This window comes from Brienomyrus brachyistius, chromosome 20, assembly GCF_023856365.1.
Source record: "Brienomyrus brachyistius isolate T26 chromosome 20, BBRACH_0.4, whole genome shotgun sequence".
NCBI classification, from domain to species: domain Eukaryota; kingdom Metazoa; phylum Chordata; class Actinopteri; order Osteoglossiformes; family Mormyridae; genus Brienomyrus; species Brienomyrus brachyistius.
Window position 1 is genome coordinate 11,856,299 of NC_064552.1, and position 24,886 is coordinate 11,881,184.

At 47.1% G+C, this 24,886-nt stretch overlaps 1 protein-coding gene across 4 annotated transcripts in view; it reads right to left on the reverse strand.

Moving 5' to 3' along the window:
• Positions 1–24,886, reverse strand: part of LOC125715355 (ryanodine receptor 2) — a 148,728-nt gene that overhangs the window by 18,459 nt on the left and 105,383 nt on the right. For 2 of the 4 annotated variants that reach the window (XM_048986731.1, XM_048986730.1), the window contains exons 49-83: positions 24,541–24,761; positions 23,950–24,040; positions 23,486–23,626; positions 22,861–23,024; positions 22,631–22,709; positions 22,198–22,287; positions 21,511–21,648; positions 21,249–21,326; positions 19,805–19,880; positions 19,293–19,319; positions 18,100–18,223; positions 17,897–18,012; positions 17,627–17,688; positions 16,324–16,445; positions 15,647–15,696; positions 14,727–14,787; positions 14,186–14,424; positions 13,951–14,032; positions 13,356–13,486; positions 12,491–12,811; positions 11,627–11,867; positions 10,834–10,921; positions 10,189–10,281; positions 9,880–10,050; positions 9,305–9,364; positions 8,112–8,246; positions 7,779–7,891; positions 6,408–6,504; positions 5,628–5,734; positions 5,336–5,387; positions 5,056–5,106; positions 2,707–2,806; positions 2,039–2,118; positions 1,441–1,517; positions 1,274–1,347 (exon numbers count right to left, since the gene is read on the reverse strand). In XM_048986731.1, the coding sequence (XP_048842688.1) occupies positions 1,274–1,347; positions 1,441–1,517; positions 2,039–2,118; positions 2,707–2,806; positions 5,056–5,106; positions 5,336–5,387; positions 5,628–5,734; positions 6,408–6,504; positions 7,779–7,891; positions 8,112–8,246; positions 9,305–9,364; positions 9,880–10,050; positions 10,189–10,281; positions 10,834–10,921; positions 11,627–11,867; positions 12,491–12,811; positions 13,356–13,486; positions 13,951–14,032; positions 14,186–14,424; positions 14,727–14,787; positions 15,647–15,696; positions 16,324–16,445; positions 17,627–17,688; positions 17,897–18,012; positions 18,100–18,223; positions 19,293–19,319; positions 19,805–19,880; positions 21,249–21,326; positions 21,511–21,648; positions 22,198–22,287; positions 22,631–22,709; positions 22,861–23,024; positions 23,486–23,626; positions 23,950–24,040; positions 24,541–24,761 (3,952 nt within the window). The remainder of the gene's footprint in view (positions 1–1,273; positions 1,348–1,440; positions 1,518–2,038; positions 2,119–2,706; positions 2,807–5,055; positions 5,107–5,335; positions 5,388–5,627; positions 5,735–6,407; positions 6,505–7,778; positions 7,892–8,111; positions 8,247–9,304; positions 9,365–9,879; positions 10,051–10,188; positions 10,282–10,833; positions 10,922–11,626; positions 11,868–12,490; positions 12,812–13,355; positions 13,487–13,950; positions 14,033–14,185; positions 14,425–14,726; positions 14,788–15,646; positions 15,697–16,323; positions 16,446–17,626; positions 17,689–17,896; positions 18,013–18,099; positions 18,224–19,292; positions 19,320–19,804; positions 19,881–21,248; positions 21,327–21,510; positions 21,649–22,197; positions 22,288–22,630; positions 22,710–22,860; positions 23,025–23,485; positions 23,627–23,949; positions 24,041–24,540; positions 24,762–24,886) is intronic. The other 2 variants (XM_048986733.1, XM_048986732.1) reach the window with 1 other exon arrangement.

The following is a 24,886-nucleotide window of genomic DNA, read 5'->3' on the forward strand; positions in this document are numbered from 1 at the left end:
TAGAGTGAATGCGTGATAATGTTGAAAGAGGTCAATAATTTTATACAATTCAATATATTGCTTATTTCAGTCTGGTGGAAAGAAAGCAGTGCAATGAATGGGGGGGGGATCCCTGCAGTTCTCAGTCCAATTTCACTGCGGTAATGAAGAATAGCAACGATGCCACTCGACACTGCAGACATGCTTTAGAAAACAGGGGACCCAGGCATCGCACCAGGAGTCCCCTGTGAGCAGACGGTAAAGCAGGTATGATGCACGGGTCTCCGCCCCCTTGCACTGCACAGTAGGTGCAGCAGGGCGGCGCTCTGTGCGTCTGCCACGAGAGCCAAATCGCAATCCCTTACGGGCCAGCAACACCTCCGTTCCCAAACACGCTGGGGGCGCCATGCTGCTGCACTCAGTCCGCCATTAGTGAACATTTTTGTCATAGTACCCTTTTCGCCAGAGATATAACCCATTCAAGAGACGTTACAACCATGATGTGCTGTCAGTTTCACCCAATTCTTACAATACAAGTGTTTTGTTTGGACAAATAACCTATTCATAGTTACTTATTGTTTCATAATTTAGAAATTTCAATTTGAATGTTGCGAAAACAAACCCACTGACATAAAAGATTGAACAGTTTTTGCCAGGATAACGTTTTTCACACTGATACACATACATAAGGGGTAAAAACTAAAAAATGTTTACGGAGACATGACTGACACATACATCAGAAAGTAAAAGTGAGTATGGATGTAGACGATGTGCACATTGTTTAAGGATTATTGTATCACCACAATAATGTGCAGTATAACTAATGGCACACAACAGTGCAATGGGGATACAAGACAAGAAAGTAAATTTTGATGGTCTGGCATAGCACTTACAAAGCGAAAAATTTAATCTGAGCTACATCTATCATCTCATCTAATTTTTCCACCACTTTCCCGGGTGACGGTTGCAATAACGATTATTAAACGTAAACTTCCGTTACAAAATGTTACTCTTAAACCTAGGAATTGTAAATGTATTAGCAGCATTAAATTCAAATTTCTTTATTCTTTACTATTCAAATTCCTTCATTTATTATTCGTTTAAAGTGGTAGTTTGGAGGGCGGATTAGACCTTCCTTCCTCCAGACCCGTCCATACATTTGCACCTCGGCCACGACGTTAGAGAGCTGCCCGACCCAAGAAACTCAGGACGTGTTCGGAGGTGGGTAGGCCGCTGCTTCCGGCGAACACACTCTCTGTCGCCCACGTCCGTTTGCACGGCAGAGCGCGTGTACCTGAGCCCTCCTCAGTCACCATGCCCAGTCCCTCTGCTTTGTTCTGCCTTTCGAAAGCATTGAGGTCGAGCACGCTGAAAGGCAAAGGGGAGGTGAGGGTTAATAAGCTGCGGGGGGGGCCGACCGTGGTATGGTTGCTCGGAGCGGGAACGCGGGAGACAGCGCACCTGCAGGACAGCATGAGGCCCGCCAGGCTCTGAAAGAATCCCACGTCCTTCTTGTCCTTCAGGTAATCCAGCATTTTCTGTCAAGGTGACAACAAGAGAGCGAATCGAGCATGTGGGGTTTTGGAGGACAAATTGCTAAGCTGAAGACTGAAGCTGACCATGGCTGAAGACCCTGGGTGATGAGGGGTGACTGTGTAATGGGAGCATTGGTTCTAGCTGGACTTCTATATCGGTGTTTCTTAATATGGGGACCCACAGTCAGTCCATGTTTTTGCTCCCTCCCAGCTCCCTGCCAGACAGTCTGTTATGAACTAGACTAGAAGACGAGGAATGGGGACTGAGGGAAACAAACTTATACACGGACTTAAATACATAAGACTAATGGAAAAACAACTCGGGGATTCCGCACAAGGTTAACAAGGGGGCGGGGCACACGGAAGGAGCAGACGATCGGGTCATGACACAGCCCACATTTTTGCTCCCTACCGATAGCTGGGATGGAGTAAAAACATGAACCGTCTATGAATCCCCGAGGACCAGATTGGGAAACACTGTTCTAGATGCTTCTCCCTCTTGTGACTGTGTGTGACATCCATACCTGCTGGACGGTGGAGTTCCCTCCGTTCAGGATAGCGATGCCCAGCTTCAGCGTGGACGCCACCATAGGCCCCATCTCACCTTGGAATAAGGCCGAGAAACACAGGAACAAGGAGAGATTATTGAATAGGTCTAACGCAATTGTAGAGCTCACTACAAGCACAGAGCCACCCATTCATAATCACTTGGAACTTCATAATTTTACAGTTTTCAACGTGAATGTTGTGGAAATAAAGCCATAGTGTTGGGTGATTATTCGCCCTCCGTAGCTGTGCGTTTAAAAATATATAAATGCACAGCTAGTCGCCCATTATTCCTTCCTTAATGCAGCAGCACTGTCGGTCTGCATATGTTGCACATAAATGCAGGAGAGACAAACCTGCGTCTGCTCCATGGCCTCCCCCCTACCATGTTTATTGGTAGAGCAGCACAAATAAATGTGTTTCATTTATATGGCCTCCATGACATTGTTTATTTATAAAAACAGCACAAACATGTTTTTTTAATTTATTTATAGAGTTCATTGTGCTATTTCCTTAGGGAGACAGAACTAACATTCGCCTATGTGATTCCCAGCACGCGGTTTATTACGGGGACCTTCGGTGAGTGTGGGTTCATTTCGTAGATCCTCCCCTTGGGAGCTGACAGGGCAGTACTGTGGTAAGTTACCTTTGCTGGCACTGATGGTTTGCAAGACCATCTCAGCAGCTCCGCGGTCATGCAGCCTGGCCTGCTGGTACAGCAGCTTCTGCTTCTCCATCTCCTTCTCCTGCACAGACCAAGCAGGAAAGCAAACGGTCAGAGTGCGTCTCCTAGCTGACTGGCCCTGGCAACCTGGGATGCACGTGCACCTGGGGGGGGGGGGGGGGTTCAAGTGCAGGATTTCCCAACGTGTTACATTCCACGCACCTGCTGTTGCAGCGGTCTGTGCATCGCATGGCGCAACCAACACATAGACCTTGCATTATTTACCGGCAGCTCAAACAGCAGATCTCATGAGATCTCGCTGTTTTTCCTCTTCGTTAATTAATACCATCAAATATTCAACACAGTTCACTAGTAGACTTACCACTCCTGGGTTATGACGCTTACTGAGTTCATTATACGTGTTCATTGTCATGGGGACATCTCCCATTGACGTCAATGGGCAAGTCCGTCTAGTCTCTAATTCTTGCCTAGTAAGTTGTATCTGTAGCAGAGGTGGACATTTCAGGTCCATAAAGTAAAAATCAAAACCAGGATTTTGTTCCAACTAACCAGCTGAGTGCTCTGTGACTTTGACTCTTTATATTCAACTGGTTGGTTGAAACAAAATCCTGGTTTGGGTTTTTTTTTGCTTTCTGGACCTGAAATTGCCACCTCTGGTCTATAGAAGTTATTGGGCCAAGACTTGTTACTATGGCAACAGTATATCACTTAGAACATGGTGTAACGAAAACAAAAAAAATTTACCTAGTTATGAGGAGGCCTCGGTGGGGGATCATCAAGGACTGAATGGCTAAACCTACTTCTCAATTTGTTGGTTTCCAATGGGTAAAATAGACTGATTGACAACGCAAGATGATTGGTAGCCATTGGTTGATAACATGATAATCCCACCCACTTGGGTTTTACATGCAGCCCTTGAGTTTGGAAACCTGTAGGGATCCAATCAGAAGCACAACAAAAAAAAAAACAAGCCAGCTGGGTGCAAGTGTGCTACAGTCTGTAGGACCTGGGAAATTCAGTACAGAGACCTGTACAAAGAAGGGAGTCTATCAGACGGCATGGTGGGTCAGAGGTCAGTTCTCTGGGACAGCACATTGGCATTTCTGGAGCAAGGACGGCTGGCCAAGGCGCAACAGCAACACAGAGGCGGAACTCACACCACCTTCGCCACCTCGTTCTCTCCCTCCCACAGGGCGGGGGTGGAGGAGAGGGGGATGACAAAAAAAGGAATGACGGATGAGCTTTCAAAAAACGTGAAGGTCAGAATGGGTCACTTTGCCCTCGAAGCATCAAAAAAGATAGATGACATAGTTCAGACGAAAAAAGAATTTGTAAGAATGCCACACAATGTGGAAAAAAAAATAAAAAAAAGTAACGGAATGCTGTTACCACGCTACTGGAAATTTTTGTGCTTAAATCTGTGATTATATCGCACTGTGGAAACTATCACTTCATATTGCATTTGAGAGATAATATTCTTAACCAATCAGCAACCTGGACTCTGAGGTAAAGGAAGTGATGAAAGCACTTCTTCCTTGCTAGATGTAGCCATGCTAATATCTGAGCAAATCACACTGATGTTGCTACCTCGACCTCGCTAGTTGCTGAATAGCGGAGAGATGCTTGTATTACTTACTGTATCCTTGTCGATCTTCCAAAATTTTGGCAGAGATTAAACATTTAGACTGACTTGCAGCTGACAGGAGGTTAGAAAACTTTTACCTTCTCCGTTAAACAGCTAACAGAAGAGCATGGTTGAGTTTCCCCTAACAGCTATGACCTAAACAGCAGCGCATGGTCCTTGTTGACAGTGTCCGGCCTCATCAGTTTCGAGGAAGTTACTATTTATTCTGTGGTCCTTACAGTCCAGGTGGGTGTTACACAGTGGTGATGCCCCCTTGATTCTGGAAAATGTTTTGGGTATCTTGAAAAGTGCTATATAAATGCAACTTTCATTCATTCATTCAATCATTCATTCGTTCATAATGTAGGACTTATTACGGCACAGAGTAATGAATGAATTCTAATTGGGGTATACAAGATCACCATTGCAGCACTGATTACAGGTACTATCTCTCGACGGACAACTGCTTCACACTGCCACTTCATACAGTACAATGCAACATCAATTAGCATCAACTTGGAGATAAAAGACCAAATTAACACATGCTGTCTGTCAGCCAGTCATAAGCTGCTGCAAGCCTGGAGATAAATAACAGGGACAGAGCTGCATTCTTAGGAAGCCTTCCATTAAAATGCTTTCGAAACTGACAGAGGTAAACGGGTCAGAAAGTGCAGGAGGTCACCTACTTCGAAACTTTTCACCTCTTCACCATCCTCATCCTCTTCGTCATGGCAACTCTGGGGAAGTTGGGAGTTCAGAGATCAGGGCCACAATTAACACAAATATTGCAGCACAAATTAGCATTTTTATGACATTTTACAGAAGCCATCTCGTCATTTGAACTTCTTCACGACAGATTCAAGTGAACTGTCCTCCGTTTCATTTAACAGTTTATCAGTCCAATATGTCGTGATGTAAAGAATTCTGAGATAAAGCCGGAAACTCGGGCACTTAAACGCTCCTTACCTTTGCCATGATGTCAGCATAGGCCATGTAGAGACTGTCGTCGTCCAGCTGACTGTTAAAAGGATAACAAACAACAGGCCAAATGAGAATTCGCCAAGAAATTAAGGCTGCTTGCCATCCAAAAAATTTATACTAAACAGATGTTTAAACTAAAATGTATCCTTTTTAAAGGCGAAATTTAATATTTAGGTAGGACAAATGAAGGCGTGACAGATTTACAAAATCCTGCCTGTCTGAAAGCTCCCATTCCTGTAGCTTATCATTTCCCAAATACGTCCGGCTGCACACTCACCACTTCTCTGTCAAGGCAGTGCGGCTGAACAGCTGGATAAGCTGGTGCAGAGGATCGATTCGTTTGAGACCCTCGTCCTCCTCCGCCGGCTCCTCATCTCCCGGTTTCTAAAACACAGGCATCCTCTGAGCCCCTGCCAGCAAATTCCTGTGAGAATTTTCCTACTGCCCGGCCCACTCCATCTGCCAAAGCGAATGAATTCTAAAGCACCACTCTCTCGCTGAGCACTGTGACGGCACGTCTCCATTAAAGTACGGGCTTCAACACAGCCACCCCAACAATGTAGAGTAGTGCATCCCATTGCTTGAGGAAAAATGTAATTGACAAATGTAATTGTGAGCTGGAGTCCTGGTTCGGTCCCATGGAAGGGTGACATCGTGGATTCGACTTCGGAATTGTGACATCATGGGTAGAGCCTTCAATTTGCCAAATCACACAGGTTGGCGCGGAGAACCGACTTATCGATGGACTTTGGCTTTGATCTTGATCTTTTTCTATAATATTAGCAAACCTGGAGGGGGGGGGCAGACAACTGACCTTGGATCCCCAGAGGTTTTTTTTCTCTCTACATGGGAGTTTTTTGGTTCTTCTCCTCCATTTATGTATTTTTCTGTATAAACGGTGCAGTAATGCATTACTGCATACTCGTGTAAAGCACCTTGTTGGGGAACTGCTGTGTTGGCGACTCTGTTGTGAAAGGCGCTATATAAACTGACCTGAATAGAAAAAACACACAGGAAGCAGGACATCTCTCAGCCAGCTGGCGTCAGAGCCACTCACCGCCAAATCCTCTATTAACTTATCCTCAAAGTAATGCTCCTCTGCTTCTATCCAGGACTTTGCGTAACCCTGCAGGAACAGGTTGACAGCCCGGTGCCTGCAGGTGAAATAAGTCACGGGTGATTGCTACAGCAGGGCAAAAGCCCAGCCTCCCAGCGGAGACGAGGAGGTATGAGCGTCTTAACCAAGCTAACCGTGAATTTACCCTCCTGCGTATTCTGACATCTCTACGTATGATCAACACAAACAGCAGAAAATCTACGGAATTCATTACTCTGGGATGATGTTTATAACACATTCCCACAAACTCATGATCTCCGTAATACTTTTGTACATGTAAAGACCCTCATACTGTCCAGGTAGCTACATGGATGAGAACATGAATGTCTTAAAATGACCTTTGCTGAGAAAATGCACCTTAGTTTTCCTGCATTATGGACCTTGTAACATATTGCCATATACTACAGTATGAAATATTTCCTTTACCGCAATGCCAATAATATCACACTATACTAACTCTGGTGTTGCCAATGGTTGTGTTATATATGTTTTCAGCTCTCCTGGTACGCACTGACTGACAGCCAAATAGGAAGAACATGCTAAAATGTGTGTATTGCTGAGTCAAACAGCACATTAAATACTGTAGATTATTACAGCTAATTAGTATTGATGGGAGGCGCGGTGGTGCAGCGATTGGCACTGTCACCTTACACCTCGGGAACCCGGGTTCAAGTCTCTGCCTGGGTTCTGTGTGTGGAGTTTGCATGTTCTCCCCATGTCGCCGTGAGGTTTCCTCCGGGTACTCCGGTTTCCCCCCACAGTCCAAAGACATGCTGAGGCTAATTAGAGTTACCAGATTGTCCCTGGAAGCACACGTGTGAGTGAATGGCGTGTGAGTGTGTCCTGTGATGGGTCGGCTCCCCATCCTGGGTAGCTCCCTGCCCTGCACCTGTAGCTTCTGGAATAGGTTCTTGAACCCCCCCCATAACCCTACATAGGACAAGTGGTTCTACAATATGGATGGTGGGGTAGTATTGATGGAACCAAATAAATATTTTGCTTTACTGCAGCGATTCTGGAAAACGGCAAAGTAAAAACATCCTTGCATCCGCTTTCTGACACGGGGGCCAGGAACCTGGATTCACTCTGGAAGGGATGCCGGTCCATCACAGCCGCATATTCGCACACACACACGCAACTGAGCGTCTCCGTTTAGCCTAAATGAGGCAACAGTGCCACCCACTGAGCCGCGTCGCTGCCCACGTCCATGAACAGACCATGTTATTACACCCGTTATGCCGGGCTGATGGCTTGGCTGGGAAGCCAGCACACACATGTCTGTGCACAGGCCAGGCCTGGGCGCCTTCAGACCTGGGCAGGTTGTAGAGGGGGGCCATCCTGAAGCAGGCCACCACGGCCCTCTTCCTCTGCTTCGATAGCAGCTTGTGCCACACGGCCTTCTTGCTTCTCTGCGGATGCTCAACCTGAGGAAGACCAACAGCAGTCTCATATGACATCACTTCCTTTAACTACGCTGCTCATCCTGAGGCTAAAAGGCGTACATTTAATACCATATTAAAAGGGACATAATGCATCTCTGGTTGAAAAATCAGCTCATGCATAAAACATCACTGGCTCTTCAGAAGAACAAATCTTCAAGAATTATTGATGCTGTGAGATCCTAGTGCTCTCCTGTGCAACTACCTGGTCCAGATGAAAGAGCACATGGGAGATGTCCAGAACCCTCTCTACGGTCTTCTCGGGGTCTGTGGTGTCCTCGTTTCGGTTGGGTAGGTCTTTATACAAAGCCATCTGCCACCGAATAGCCGGGTCTTCCAGCTGGAATACGAGGCAAGACAATACTAAAGTAACAGCCTGTCTTAATGGGTACGCTGTGGTTAACTAAAGATTCTTGGTTTTCCATGTAGGCTCCTCAGTCCTGTGCTCCACTAAACTTAAATTCGTTCTCATGTGCATCTGTGATTGCACAGATTGCCGATTATGTCTTGAGTGATGGCCAGGGGGAGTTTAAGCCGAACACTACCCATGGCGCATTAGTTCATAACTACTAGGGGAAGTTACTTGAGGTATGAGTGTCTTAGGAGCCATTGCGGCAGTGGATCAAAATGCAAAGCTGTTTTCTTTTGGGAAGGTCACAAGAGGCATCTGACCAAACAGGCTTCAAGGTCAATGCCTTTCAGGTTTTACTATATAACAATAGCACAACGGTCTAATACAGGCCATGAGTATTGAAGCTACAAGCACATATATTTGGGGTTGCCTAAAAGAAGAGAGGAGTGAGGATCTCACACGTTCCTCTCTGAACCTTTGACAGTGTGAGTTCCATCTAGTTCCAGACTGCACCAGAACATGCAGGTCCATCCTAAGCCTAAGAACAGTTTTTGTAGGCACCTTGTGTTTCTGGAGGACGATGGCTATGTCCACTGTGCCCCAACCCGGAGATCGAGACCTTACCCTGCTGGTTCTACACCCACTTCATCATAAGGTTCAGTTTCTAAATCAGTAGGTGACCCAGAGTTAACTTGGGCAGAATAGTTAGTGGGAGACGACATGCAGAGAGACGAGGATTCAGAAGCAGCCAAAGATATCTGTCCTTACTTTGTTAAATGTTACAGCCATGCTGCATTTTAAGAAGGGACACCGATTCGCCTATGTCATCGATTCCCTTCTGCTTTGTATTCTAAGGTCATCTTGTTATCACCAAAGTGAAAAGGTCACACATCCTACTTTTAGCACATCCAGGATAAACAGCACAAGGGGCGAGAATCTGTGCACAAAGGCAAACCGATTAGGGTGGAACATTTGGGATGCTGAGGGGAAGCCAGTGTTGATAACGTCACAGAATCTGTGATGCGGGCCAAAGCATGCTCGCTCACCTTGCCCTGCAGGTGGAGGTTATTGCGAATAATCTCCCGAACCTCGTCCTCGGTGTCTTTCTGTGGGGAACATGAATAAATCCATTACATTGTTTCCTTTGCTAGCGATGATCCATATATACCATGATTAGCTGTTTTAAAAACAACAAAAAGTGAAACATATTAACTAAAGGGTATGTAGCCCTACTATGTTCACAAACACTAACTCCTCTACTTACGAACGAGATACGTTCCGAATGGCCATTCGTAACTTGAAACGTTCGTAAGTCGTTATCCATCATTTTAAGGATATACGCAAGTACAAAGAACTGGGACGCTGGGAGTTCGCATGCTATTGATCTTATGGACAGGAAACGAGAGCCCTATGAACACGATTTGGACTTACAGTCCTCTTCGTTCGTATGTATGAAAGTTCGTAAGTTAAAAGTTCGGAAGTAGAGAAGCGTCTGTATTGAGAATTACTAATCATTTTGTGACTTTATTCTAGCTCCTATACTGTGGCGGGGGGGGGGGGGGGGGGGGGGGGGGTTGGTATATACGAGCACTAATTGGTCGGTTCCTCAACTGTTCTGTACCTGAGTGAAGCGGTTCTTGGCCAACGCGATTAGCTCTTGGTCGCCAGGGGCACAGATGTTCAGGCCAACTGGAAGCATCCTCTTCAGGGCAGCCACGATGAGCGATGTCTGCATGGAGTATCGGTCTCCCTTCTTCTTCATCTTCTTCCTCTCCTGGTCGGACACGGCTCCCTGTTTCATACGTGACGTCAGATAATACTCATACACGTCTGTGCAAGCTCACCTGTTTCTCACCGTCAGCAATGATAAATGATAGTACTGACCAAGATAAATACAGCTAAAGTAATTTCCAATTGTGTGAAAACTGACCTTCGACATTTTCGACTTGGTATCAGTGATCAAAAAGGACATGTTGTTGATCTCATTCTGGACCACGAAGTTCTGCTCCTCACGTTTGAAGTTCTGCAGTTACAGGATACAGGTTATTACAGCCATTACAGGCCTATGCAACATCTTTTTCCATTACTCTTCACTACTTCTACTAAAAATATTAGAATAAAACACCTTAAAAGACCAATGTTTAATATTTCCAGTACTGCATGTCACTGATCATCCATCCATCATCTGTTTGCTAATCCAGGCTGGGGTCATGTGGGACCCTGGGCCCTATTCCAGGTAGCACAGGGCATAAGGTAGGGGTGAGCATTGGATGGGATGCCTGTCCATCACGGGGCACACACACACACACACACACACACACACACACACACACACTGTGGGGAACCCCACACTGTGGGGAATGGGGAAAGGCAGAGGGAGATCATGCAGACTTCAAGCACATAAAATAGAGGTAGAATCTATATTCCCAATCTAGTTAACCACTGAGCCACCATGCTGCCCAAACAACAATCAGTGCCAGTTATAATAAATTGAAACTGTACTGCAATCTGTAAAGGAACTAACTGAAACTGACATTAGCATGGCAATTATGAGCATCAGCAATGCTTAGCTTACATGAGACTTGGCCCAAAATATGAAAACTTCGGCCACCATCCGGAACAGCTCCTCCGCCTCTGGGTTCGGTTCTTTGAGCCATTTCGCTCTGAAACAAATTCACAATCGTTCGGAGCGGCAATTAATAATATCAGAGGTCAAGAATGAAATAAGGCTTTGAAAACCACAGTCGGGAGGATTACCATGTACTCTGAGTCACCGATTGGTTTAACCTACTTCCCATTAGTTATGCTGTTTGATTTCATTGGGCGACTGACGGCCCGACCTTGATTTGCAAAAAATCTATTTCGCCTATGAATATATACAGACCACCATGTCTGTGAATATATATCCACCCATCCGTGAATCCATCTTTCAATGGCTTATCCATTACTGGGTTACTGGGAGGGTGTGGCTGGAGCTGATGTTAGAGAGCACAGAGCACCACTAAACACGCCATAAAACTGCACTCTAAGCAGTATGTGCTGACAGTAAGTCAGGGCCCCGAACAGGTTTATGAGCAGATGCATAGAAACTTGATTTACACCCGGAGCATGAGGTGAATCCGGATCCGATGTGATATTAGCTCCACCAAAGCTATTGAGAAAGGAGGTTCAGCAAAGACCTATGGACCCTTCTGCCGTTAATAGACTGCAGTGCATCGCACAAGCCCTTCCATGAGAAGTTAGATCGACGGGCAGATAAAATGCTTCAGGGATAGATACGGAAGGTGGACATGGAGGTAACAGGAAAAGAAAAAGCCGTATAATCCAGCCTGCTCACGTTTGACCGCAGAACCGACCAGCAAGAGTACCTGTTGTAGTCGACGAAGCGGATGAGGAGCGGGTAGAAGGCGTAGAGGTCGCGCACCAGGATGGTGAACTCATCCAGGATGAGCAGCTCGGCCTCCGACATCTCGCCGCGGCCCTCGGCCTTCATGCTCTCCTCGTCCAGCAGCACAGTGGCCGCCTTCTTCTTCAGCTTCTCCATCAGGGGCAGGAAATGGGTCTTGAGGAGCTGCGGCTTGGCCTTGCTGATGATGGGCTGGGAGAACACTGCGAGGGAAGGAAGGGGATGCATCAGGAATGCGGAGGACTTCTCCTCCTCAGCCAAGACATTTCCCTAGTGGAGATAAGTGGCAGTCAAGTTCATTCCAAAATGTGTAGCAAGTGATGTGTAAAAATCTTACAAAAGTTGCTCAGGGGAGATTTACATACACAAAAATGTCCTATGGGCAGAAAAAAAGAGTTAGATTCAGAGAGATAACCAATTAGATTGTAGAGGAGGTTAGTCCAAGCGCCTAGACGAGGCGGGACCAACCAATCAGATGTCTTGGTCCCGCCTCCTTTAGTTGATTGACACACCTCCTACACAAACAGATTAGTTATCTTTCTAAACCAATCAGAAAGGTTTATTCTGCCCATAGAGCATTTTTGTGTGAATGAAACTGCCACAAGCACAAAATCCCCATAGGCTACATAATAAAACAATAAGATCACCCCTCCAGGACACAACATGAAAAAGGACTTGAGGGTGGAGTTTTCTGCATGATGCACCTATTAATTAGGCTCCACCTGAAAACAGTTTCTCTCCCCATCCTCGTGTCTGGCGTCTTCCCACATTGGTGCAAGAGCGCCAATAAAATCTAGGGGGGAGGGGGCAGAGACAGACAGCGCACCTGCCAGCCGCTTCATCCAGGCCCCCTCGTCGATGCCCAGGTTGTTGTAGATGATCTTGAGGATGTTGCCCAACAGCGTGTTCATGTGGTCGGAGGTGAGCGAGGTGCAGCAGTGCTCGGCCGTTTCGGGGCTGCCCTCGGGGCCATACTCCCACCAGTGCGACATGTAGCTGCACAGCATGGGCAGCACCACCTCCATGACATGGGGCATCTGCGTGTAGCGGACGCCTGACTCGGCCAGCTCCATGATTTCCTCCAACAGCTTCTCCAGAGAGGGGATGAGTGGAGTCACTTCCTCCACCTGGGCTGGGAGGCCTAGAGCTATTGACGTGGGTGGGTGGGGGAGGGTATGAATGATTAAGAGACCACTCTATATTTTTTTTAATATCTGCATTCTTAAATCCTGATTTAATCCTGGTTCTGCTAGCAGAAGACTACACTGTGAGGCAGGCTGCTTCTAGGCTCTAAGTTTCTAAGACAGCAGTGCACAAGAACAAGGTGAAGCAGGAGACACTGGGAACAACCAAAAACCAGCCAGGAAGAGTGCAGAAGCAACTTTCTAATGCCAGATATGACCGTCAACTTATCCAGGAGTGCCTCATAAATCAGAGGATGACCTCAAGTGACCATCAAAAAGAATGGGAGACATTAAGTGGTGTAAAGTGCTCTGTTAGGACAGTAAGAACTGCTAGGACTCATGAAGACCCATAAAGCAAGGAAGAAGCCCTTATCAGCAGGGAAGAGCCAGGATGGAGTTTACAAAAATGTATATTTTTCCCATAAACTGAGAAATAAGTGACACAAAAACACCGCTGTAGTCTCCTGTACATTTACTCGTAGTCAGGGTGGCGCCCGAGTGCCTTACCTGCCCTGTCACGGGAGCCCTTTGTGTTGTAGATGGAGTAGGTATTGTAGTTATTCAGGTAGGGCTCCAGGAAGGACACGGGGAAAGCCCCAGAGAAGGCTGCCAGACACTCACCCAGCGCTGGTCTTTGCCTGAAACCAAAGGGCCATCAAGCCCAATTGGGTCAATGCAGCCTGGGCTGAACCAATTAAAAGGCTTCATCGCCAAATGGTTTCCATTCCATAAAAAATTCTAATTTTAAGAATCAGACAAAACACAGTATTAGTTATCAACCACTTAATCACAAACAATGATTTGGCATCAAGTCTTTGGAGTCCATTAATAGTGTTTTCTCAAGTTCCCTAAGACGAAAGAAGCCATTTTGATGACAAAGGAGACGAAGATAATGGTTGTTAAAGCTTGGACTTCTTCGGTATGCTTGAATACAATGTTGAAAACATTGTTCGAGAGCCACATCAAGCTTCCAAACGAGGAATCTTACAAGGACAGAAACTTTCATCATGCTGCCAAATTTCACCATAATAGGTCAAGAAGCTGTAAAGCCAATAACTTAATGCGGACACATCCTACTTTGGCTGAAACACATAGCAAGTACCTTTCCACATAGATGCTTTTGCTAGTGCCAAGCGAATACAGGCTATTGAGGATCCTGTAGCAAGACACCTGAACATCATCCACTGCAGGGAACAAAAAAGAAACATCCCATTACACACGAGACCCACCAATTCTAAAATTGCACGGTGTTCCAGAGATAAACGCAAACTAAGAGTAAACCCAACTCGGGAACTCAAAGCCGGTACTCTGCAGTAGGGTGTGACTGGAGCACTTACGTATCAGGTCTTCGCCGAACAGGTTCTGCCCTATGTGCTCGAAGAGGGATGACAGGACGGGTAGCAGGGCGACGGTGGTGTAGTTGATGATCTGGGTGACTCCCTTGGGCTGGCTGCGCGTATGGGTGAACTGGCCCTGCTTCAGGTTCTCGATGGTCTTCTCTAGGTCCTCGGCAGCGTCGTCGAAGAAGGCCCGGAGAGCCGCCTTCACCATATCCAAGCCTGTTTTCATCACAGTCCTGGGCAGCCCAACCCAACAAGCCAGTAAGTGTGTTCTGCTCTACCGGATTCGCAATCCTGATACCGATAACCCTACTTCTTTCCTGTTCCAGGCCAAATTTCTCAACCCTATTTCTTCAGCATGTTATAATGCAGTGTTTATTAGCAATCCTGTGGACTCAAATGAACAACTCCAGTTGATGGTGCCAATAATTGTCCGGCACATGTCAAATCAAAGTACATAAAGATGATCTGGCAGCTAGATGCCAGGATTCCCCCAATTCCACTCAAGATTCACAACTAAGGTTGCAGCACCACCTACCGTGCGTCCAGAGTTTGGCCTAGAATGTGAAGGCAATTCACAATAGAGGTAGCATCGTTTCCTGAAACAACAGAAAGGTGGAGGGTTATACAACCGCAAAGCAGGCTACAGGACGCACCTTTTCTTTGCCAACTTATTTGTATCCTGGCATGTGCAACTTAAACCCCTTTACGTAAGTAATACACAGAGAACCACACTCATGCACAGCTGCAGAAAGTTGGGTAATAGATGATAATGCTAATGGACATGCTAGTTTCATCTTAAAGAACAAAAACAAACAAATAAAAACCCAGGCAAAGGCAGATCCTATGGACGAGCCACACTTTTGTGAGCCAGTTTAAGGGTAATTAATGGGTAGGTAAGAATATTTACACAATATTTACAAATGAGATCAATGAAAGATTTAACTCTTAAATAGTTATTTTCCCTAAAATATGAATTGATTCAAGAACTGTGAATATAGCTACCAACAAATCATAACACGGTAGACGTTAAAAAGTTTACCCAATTCTTTTTAAATATTCCGTTCACTTAGAGGACTGTCAAATGTCTGACTTGAATACTACTTTTTTATACTCATTTAACCAGTTAGAGCATCCTAAAATATAACGAAAAAATGAAAAATGTGGAGGAAATGTACAAAAAAAGTGGGAAGCACAAGTAGGACCAACATTGAAGCCTAACGTCACTCTACAAAGCGGTTTCCTGCAGAAACACCCGCTTCAGTCCGTGCCGGTGTGCATCGTCACTAGGGACGCTCTTCCCGCACATGCCCAGAGGACCGCAGGATGCTTCTGCTCACCCTGTGCCGACATGCAGGCTGAGCATGCAGGCAAGGCCTCGGGCAGAAGCGATAGAGCGGGGACTGGCACGGGCATAGCCGAGAAGCCGGCACACGCACACGCCCAAGCCATCCTTACCGAACAGCGATATCCTATGTCTGACAAGAACTCCGAGTTTGCAGAACAGGCTGAAGGAGAGAGGGAGAGGGAAAGAGGGGAAAACGGAGACAAAGGAGGGAAGAAAGAAAGCTGAGGATGAGTGAACCGAGTGGAACACGATGACAGCAGGATGGTTACGGCATGTTAACAGGACCGGAAGGTGCAGCCGAGCTCGGCCTGCACATCGCCGGACAGGGTGACACACGGTCTGGATGTCAAACTCGGTTAGTGGTACGACACTCACAGGTAAGGGGATTCTGGTAAGATCCCTCATAGGCACTCCGCTTGCTGGACAGCCATGTGTAAACGCACCGTTTCTCAAAATTAAATATAAAAATATAAAAGCCTGGACACTGAACAAATAAGATCCTATCGTATTTCTTAATGATGCATTGCCATTTCTTTAATGTTTTTAGCATTTATGAACATTTTACTGGTATTAGTTTAAAGCGAAATCCACTTTAACGAAGTTCACTTTTAAAAATACATAGTCCTGACCCAAGATAGTGTAGATGATTTTTAAGGACACATCGTAACTGATTTCCCTGTTTCTCCTAACAGTGAACAGAACCAGGACAATCGTCAGCCTCCTCCTTATAGGAATTACTTCTGACGCAAAAGGAAGAGGCGGCTCCTGAAGGCTGGCATCTGCTCACCTGGTGACCATCTCCTTCTCCTTGTTAGAAGCATGTCCCCCACTACTAAGGGGCCGGATGGCGGTGGACAGGAAGTACAGACGGTGATTTTTGAAGTACTGGTCAACCAGGGGTAGGACCACCTGTGGCAACAGAACATGAGGTTTCACCCAGTTAAATATACATTACATATACTTTATTTAATTAAAAACATGCTATTTTTTTTTTTAAGTATTACATCTATATCTTTGCAAAACTGCATCAGATTAAAATGAAACTAATGCATTTTCCCATGCATAGATATCTTTAATACCTGATAAACTCTCTGTGGCCATTATATTAGGGCCACCTGCTGATTTACATAAAATTCTCCTCCTAACAGCAAACCGCGGCTGACACTGAATATATACGGCATGCAGACGGGATCGAGAGCTTCAGTTACTGTTGCTGATTGCATTAAGACGTGCGTGATTTCAAAGTGATTTTAAGTGTGGTATAATTGCTGGCATCTCAGAAACAGCCACTATCTTAGGATTTTCATACGTGGTAGTGTCTAGAGTTTACAGAGGATGGTGGAAAAATGCAAAACCATCCAATCAGCGGCAAATATGTAGCCAAACACACCGTGTCAGTCATGGAGGTCAGTGGAAAACGGTCGGACCCCTACAGAAAGAAAGTCACGAGCGCCGAAGTAACAACTCAGTATAACAGTGGTGTGCAGAAAGGCATCAGAAAGCCAACGTACAGCACAGCCTTACAGCACAAACTATGTTTCTATTCTTGCAAGCCGAAAGAAAAATCCAGACTATATCCATCCATCCATTTTCCAAACCGCTTATCCTACTGGGTCGCAGGGGGTCCGGAGCCTATCCCGGAAGCAATGGGCACGAAGCAGGGAACAACCCAGGATGGGGGGCCAGCCCATCGCAGGGCACACTCACACACCATTCACTCACAAATGCACTCCTACGGGCAATTTATCAAGTCCAATTAGCCTCAGCATGTTTTTTGGACTGTGGGGGGAAACCGGAGTACCCGGAGGAAACCCCACAACGACACGGGGAGAGCATGCAAACTCCACACACATGTGACCCAGGTGGAGACTCGAACCCGGGTACCAGAGGTGTGAGGCAACAGTGCTAACCACTGCACCACCATGCCGCCCAATCCAGACTATATTTCCTTAAAAAAAAAGATGGTTATTTAAACTACTTTAAGAATATGATGTCTACAATGAAGTACATTTGTGTGCATTTTTTTTTTTTAGAAAGGAAAACAATTTATGGTGCAATTTCTGAAGAGCAAATAGGATCAAGAGCCAGACCTTCCCAAAAAACATCTGCTGCTCGTGAGAAATCTTCTCCCCTTTAGGGCGAGTGCCCACATCTGTGGAGAGGAGGGACGTTTAAGGGTTAAGCACACATACATACACACACAGGCAGTCAACACAGCTGCCAAAAGGAGTCTTACATAACAAACCAAAAAATGACAATCATTCAGCTCCCAGTCAAGGATGGAAGTTCGGGTAAAATGCCGCAAACAGAGAGGTTACACCGAGTCTTGTTCACTGCTGTCATTCAGTGTCGACCCTCACCGAACTCCATCATCTGTTCTTGCGCCTCCTCCACATACTTGATAAGCTGCTGCAGGAAGGTGTAGGCGAAGCGCTTCTCGATGGAGGGCGTGTCCAGCTCCTGCTCCTTCATGGCTCTGCCAATCAAGCGGGACGACACAATTGACCCGACCGCGAACCGCAGATGACCAATAAGCATCCTCGCTTCACGCAAGAGGCTTTACCTTGAGACGGTGTAGCCGTTGATCTGAAAGAACTTGAGGATGTCCTGCGCCTTTTCCCTGTCCTTTGCTTTTTCTTTGGCGGTAAGCGTGTCATAAGGAACCAGTAATGGGTGGCTTCCTCCCCCTAGTGTGCAAACCAAATTAGATCACATAAAGCAAAGTTTGCCCTTTTTTGAATTTTTCAGGACTCTCAGTGGCTAATACCCCAAATTCGGCAGTTGATATCCCCCCCCCGAAGATTACACAGTGATTTTATCAGTTATGTCTAGGGAGCAATGGACAGCTTCCGGTCCATGAGAGGCACCGTCCACGATGATTGTGCTGTTTTTGTCTTCAACGGAGCAGTTGACAAGACAACCGTGCCAGAGTCAAGCACTCAAAGTGCGAAAATGGCAAAGGCGGCAGTGAGACTGAAGTGCCCTCCCACCCAGGGGAACAGGTGGAGTGCCTCTCAATCATCCGGCCAAGGTGGCTCTTAAAGAGAACGTCCAATCAGCGAGACGAGCCCCCAGCCGCCACGCGCTAAGGCGATCGAGGGCAGTTGCGGAACGCGCGTTGAACTGCTCCTCGCGCACCACAGAAGCTGAGATCTGAGTGTGCAGGATGTACAGTTCAGATGTGATGCACACGACAGGATGGACGGCAAACGGAATCACTTCGAAAACCAAGGATAACACCAGACTGATCAGCAAAAGGGCATGAAAACACAAATTCAAAAATCAGTGAGAGCTTTGTGTTTATAAAAGTTTCTCAGCTTAACACGAATGCACCACCCTTCACTGTTACTCATTATATTTGAATTTTGCAGGTGCTTTTATACAAAAGCGAAAACCGGGTCACACAGTTCCTGGACCAGTTGGGGGGCTAACAGCCTTGCTCAGGGCGGTAAAATCACTCTGCCAACCACTGGATCCGAACCAGTGACCTTCTGATCACGGCTACAGTGTCTTGACTCACTGAGCCACACGCTGCCCCCGGATCTATGCAGACCCATTCGTCTACAGAATGAATGACGGTAAAGAAACTGATTGATTCAAATTGAAAATAGTGAGCTGTGGTTCCTTGAGGTTTTTATAAACACAATCACACAGCCGCGCGGGTGAACTGAAGCGGTCAGAGCCCCCAGCTAAGGTCGACTCCATCTACAAGCGTGTCGGCAAGAAACACACCGTGAGAAAGCGAAAGGGCTTTACCTTCATCTGTACACAATAAATTCTTGTCTATGAGATGGGAACATTGAACACGGGAGACAGAGAAGACAAATTGACAGGAATCAATGGGCGTCAAGACAAGGGCAGTTCTCTGAATGGCTCAGAAGGCATGGCGTTACCCTCACCCTCCCACACCCCCCCACACAGGCTCGGAGTGTAGAAGACATCTACTGACAGCTGAATAGACCACACGGTTTACGTGTGGGAATACTTGGAAGAGTGTCTATTTTCTCATTGGCTTGCAACAGAAGGGCAACAACGTAAGTGTTACTGTAAGTGACAGGTACATCTTGCATGGGAATGACATGCTAACAAGGTAGTGGAGTCACAACACAACTATGCTTGGGCACTTTGCAGACACCAAAGTCTTGGACATTGTCGGAAAATGGGTAGTGGGACCCCCACACAAGGGAAGGGGGCACCATAGAGGGAGCAACAAGACCATGTTCACATGGAAACCTGCCTTCTATGAGCAAGATAATGCTGACTACTACCTTTGGATTCCAGCTCCATCTTCTTCTTCTTAGCCCAAATATTATGATAGTTCTCTGCAAGCAGCTCCGCCATGGACTGGAAAACAAGACTGGGTTGTACATTTATACCAACGACTACAGTTGGATATTTTGCCAAAGCAGTTCAGTTTAAGCATCCATCCATCCATCCATCCATCCATCATGTGCCGCTTATCCGGGGTTGGGTCGCAGGGGCAGCAGTCTAAGCAGGGATGCCCAGACCTCCCTCTCCCCAGCCACCTCCTCCAGCTCCACCGGGGGGATACCAAGGCGTTCCCAGGCCAGCCGAGAGATGTATTCTCTGCAGAGTGTCCTGGGTCTGCCCCGGGACCTCCCGGTTGGACATGCCCGAAACACCTCCCCAGGGAGCTGTAGAGGGGGCGTCCTAGACAGATGCTCAAAACACCTCAACTGGTTCCTTTAGACGCTGGAGGAGCAGCAGCTCTACTTTGAACCCCTCCTGAATGTCCGAGCTCCTCACCCTGTCTCTAAGGCTGAGCCCAGCCACCCTGTGGAGGAAACTCATTTCTGCCGCTTACATCTGCAGTCTCGTTCTTTCAGTCACCATGTGATCATAGCTGAGGGTAGGAACGTCGATCAGTAAATTGATAGCTTTGCCTTCTGGCTCATTTCTCTCCTTACCATGACAGACCAGTACAGCATCTGCATTACTGCATTAACTCCCATGAACCCTCCAGTATCCTTGTGAGGGTGAAGAGCTGGTCCAGTGTTCTGCGACCAGGATGGAGTCTTTACCCACGTGAGCGTTAAAGTCCCCCAGCAGAACAATGCAGTCCCTAGAGGGGGGCGCCTTCCAGCACCCCCTCGAAGGTCTCCTAGAAGGCCGGATCCTCTGAGCTGGTGTTTGCCGAGTACGCACAGACAAGAGTCAAAGACCATCCCCCGACTCAAAGTGGAATGGAGTTGACTGTTTCATTCGCCAAGGTAAGGCTATAAGTAAACTCATCCCTGCCCAGCACCTCTCATCAGGGGCAACTCCAGAGTGGAACAGAGTCCATCCCTTCTCCAGGAGTTTGGCTCCAGAGCCCAAGCTGTTCATCAAGGTCAGTCCGACTATATCTAGTCGGTTTCTCTCTCACACCAGCTCAGACTCCTTTCACGCCAGAGAGATTACATTCCATGTGTCTAAAGCCAGATTTGGTAGCCGGCGATTGGTCTGCCGAGACCCCTGCCTTCGACTGCCCCCCGATTTACACTGCGCCCGACCCCCACAGCCCCTCCTGTAGGTGGTAGGCCCTCAGGAAACAGTTTCAGTAGATATCTCAAAAGGTCCAACTGAAGAACTCCTCTTAGTAGACTATGAATCCACAAACGTAAACCGTATCATGCTTGAAAATCTGATTAGCAGCACTCACACCCGTACATGAGGAATTGGGAGGGGAGGGGGCACCTGACTGATACTCACATGCAGGTCCCTGGACAGGGTCACATTACTCATGTCAATGGGCCGCGGGGTGAACCCATGTGTCCCTTCAATAGACAGCTGAACGGGAGAGACCACATCAGAACCAGTTACTTTCGCACAGAAGCTACCAAGACGAACAGGTACACAGCGCTAGCTGTTAACCAAAAGGCTATTCAGTCGATGATGCTACCAGGAGCCCCACACCAGTAACAAAGGGTGCCCACTGCACACCCATGCACACTGAGGCGAACGGCAGCGCCACCTGGCTGGACTGAGAGACGCGGCGTGCCCGGTTGTGCAGGCCCACTGTCTCGCCCTCCCTCATGCGCTCGATGCTCCACCCCCAGGCGAGCATTGTCTTCAGGGATTCCTTGATGGGCCACCGGTATACCTCCTTATCCTGAGGTGATATGCAGACAAGGCCACAGAGGTGTGAGACGACATTCAGTCCAAGCAAACCCATTAAAGGGTTTCCTGTTATACATTTATGTTTTACACAGTGCAAATACACGTATTTATGCTTCTGTAGTTGCCTAGCGAATCTCTCTGGATCAAAAAATAAATAGCATAAATATACTGAACCGGTTAACAAACTTTACATAAACTAATTAAAACATCCCCAGTTTTACATGTGCCCAGTATATACAGAATAAAAGAAGAGCAGAACAGGGTCCTTCAAGCATATCAGCCATCAGCAGGTAGGTCACATAGCAGGAAGTGGCAGCATTAACAGGAAGTGGCGGCATTAACAGGAAGTGGCGGCATTAACAGGAAGTGGCGGCATTAACAGGAAGTGGCGGCATTAACAGGAAGTGGTGGCATTAACCGGAAGTGGCTACATTAACCGGAAGTGGCTACATTAACCGGAAGTGGAGGCATTAACAGGAAGTGGAGGCATTAACAGGAAGTGGAGGCATTAACAGGAAGTGCTGCCGTGAAATCGCATTACCTTCTCTGACAATGCTTTGTAGGGCTTGAGCAGAGGATGCACCTTGGAAGCCTCACACAGCTGCTCCCCGTGAACCCAGCCGTTGGCAAACTGCAACACAGGACACGCGATTAAAATTAGCAATTAGCATTCAGGCTACAAAAACCAGACCAGATCAGAATTCCCTTTATTGGCCAGGTACAGCTGCACACACTAGGAATCTGTTCTGATAGCATTGTCGCATACATTCACAGACAACACAGAACATAAGTTCTAAGTCATGTACTTTAGCAGTACGCAAAGCAGAATATGTATTTATTTCACAACAACCTGTACAAATGTATCTATTTGGAAAAAAAAACACTTTTTGAGTCAAGGTGTTAAGGTTTGCTTTTGAAAGTTATAATTAAATACCAGGCTTCATTACACAAAAATACAAGGTTAGACTCATCACCTTCTCCATGGACCATCTTTCATGGGAGTGTTCAGCATATTTGTTGATGAAGCAGTCTAGCTTCTCCGGGACAGTGACACTATAATGCAAGGTGGGAGGAGGTGGGGGTGAACGGGGGGGGGGGGGGGTACACAGTCAGGTATTGAGTTCTGCTTTACAGTTCCTCCACAAAGCCTGATGGACTCATCTAGCTCTAGCCCTGTTTTTCAAAAGGGCTTCAGTTCCCTTACTTGGACGTGTCCGCAGGCTGGGGGTTGAAGTTGCCCTCGGAATCCATGGATGACTGTTTTTCCATCATGGCCACGTAGTTGGACTCCATGTAGTCTGGGGGCAGAGCCCCCGCTACAGCACTCAAGCAGGGCAGGGCCAGTTTAAAGAGCTCTTGGTCATACCTCTGTGTGGCGGGAGAGGGCGGGACGAGGCATATGAGTGACAGGCATTCCATCAAATCGGTATTAACTTTAGATAATCATCTTATCCAAGTCATTTACTCATACATATTCAGTGAAATCATGTTGCATGGAGAAACATCTTATAGAATTTTCAATTTATCATAAAGGATGCTTGCTAACAGGAAATATATAGTGTATTTAAATGCAGCTTTTACCATTAACAGACTGTAAATTTCATACCCAGGTTACAATCAAAAGTTATGGTTCTGCATTTTAGGTGTGTTCTCCTTAGCTTAAATCGGCAGTAATTTTACTTTATAACCACTAGAGGGCACAAGGACATAAATTTTCGTTAAAGAGGACGCAATGGTACAGAATCACAAATGGCACATTTGTAGCTTACAGACGCCGAATAAATAAGCGAGTGAAGCCTGGTTTGAACGTTCTTGAGTGTTGTCTCTACCTTTTGGGACAAAGCATCGAATATTCCCCAGAAGAGCTTCCGGGACAGGTGCAACTCCTCATCCGAGGCGGCTCCGAAACTCCCCCACCCTCCGGACAGGCAGTAGTATTTCCAGCAGCGCTCATAGTGGTTGGTCAGTAGCTGGAATGGAAACGGCCAGTCAGTGCGATTCTGGGAGACAGCCCTCCCCTTCCCGCCCCACTCCGATTAGAGTAGCACCCCCATTAGTGCTGACACAGACCCATTTTTAGGTGTGGATGAGTCATGTGCACCTGCCGGCCGTGACACTTAGGTCAAAGAGAAGTCTCACTTTCTCTACAAGCACAGCAGGTGGGGCGGGGTCCTGGTCTCACATGGATGATGTCACAGAGCCAGGCCCAGAGCTGAGTACGCGAGTGAAGTGGCGGGGCGCCGCGCTTGACTCCAGCGGAGGACGAGAGCTTCTCTCTTTCTAATTCGCTCACCTTCAGGGGCATCTTGGCGTGCTCGTTCAGAAGGGGGACGTCAAACACGAGCCGTCGGAGAAGATGCTGCATCATGGACGGCCTCAGCTTTCTGTGGGAATGGAGACGAAGACGACAGAAACACAGATAGGCGCAGCTCTGAACGACAGCGGCTGCGGACATCACTGCGGCATCGAAGCACAAGGAGAGTCTTTTCAGTTTCTCTCCCTCCTTCCATAACGACTAGTTCCTAATTTCCAGGGGAACCCAGGAACCACATAGTCAACGTGATATGATGCATCACCGGAGTAAATTCATGATCCATTCTGATATAAGATAGTATCTTGAACATCACAGACCCAAATCCTACCATGTGATCAAAAACATTCATACAAGAAGTTTAACTACAAATCCTTAATCACCTATTAGTAAAATGAATTAAAATTGACAGTTACCCATATTGTTCATTTTCAGTTCACATCCTTCCGCTTACTTGACTTACATATGAACCGAAATGCGTGATCCCATGTGCACACGCTCCTATTAAAACGTCAAATCTATAAGTAGACCAGAAGCCATTTCCAGGTATTGTGCAGTAGGCGGCGCTCTCACCCGCACATGGACAGCAGGCACTCTTCGATGGCGTCGCGCTGTGCCTTGGTGAGACAGCAGCCCTTGGACAGGCGATACACGGTGTGCAGCAGCGAGTCGATGAGCGAGGCGTACGGCTCCGTGCCAGCGAACAGAGGTGCGCACTTGGTCAGCAGGGGCAGCACGGCGGTGCACAGGTAGCGGTTGAGTGCCAGGGCCATGTCGGTCGCGCTGAGGGCCGCCTGTGGAGGTGGGGAGAGGGGCTGCTGAGTTGGGGACCATCTGACGGCACCGGGCTCCTGGGCAGCTTCTAAAAGACCTTGAGTTCCATCCCCTACTATAATTATTAATCGTCCCACGATGGCCT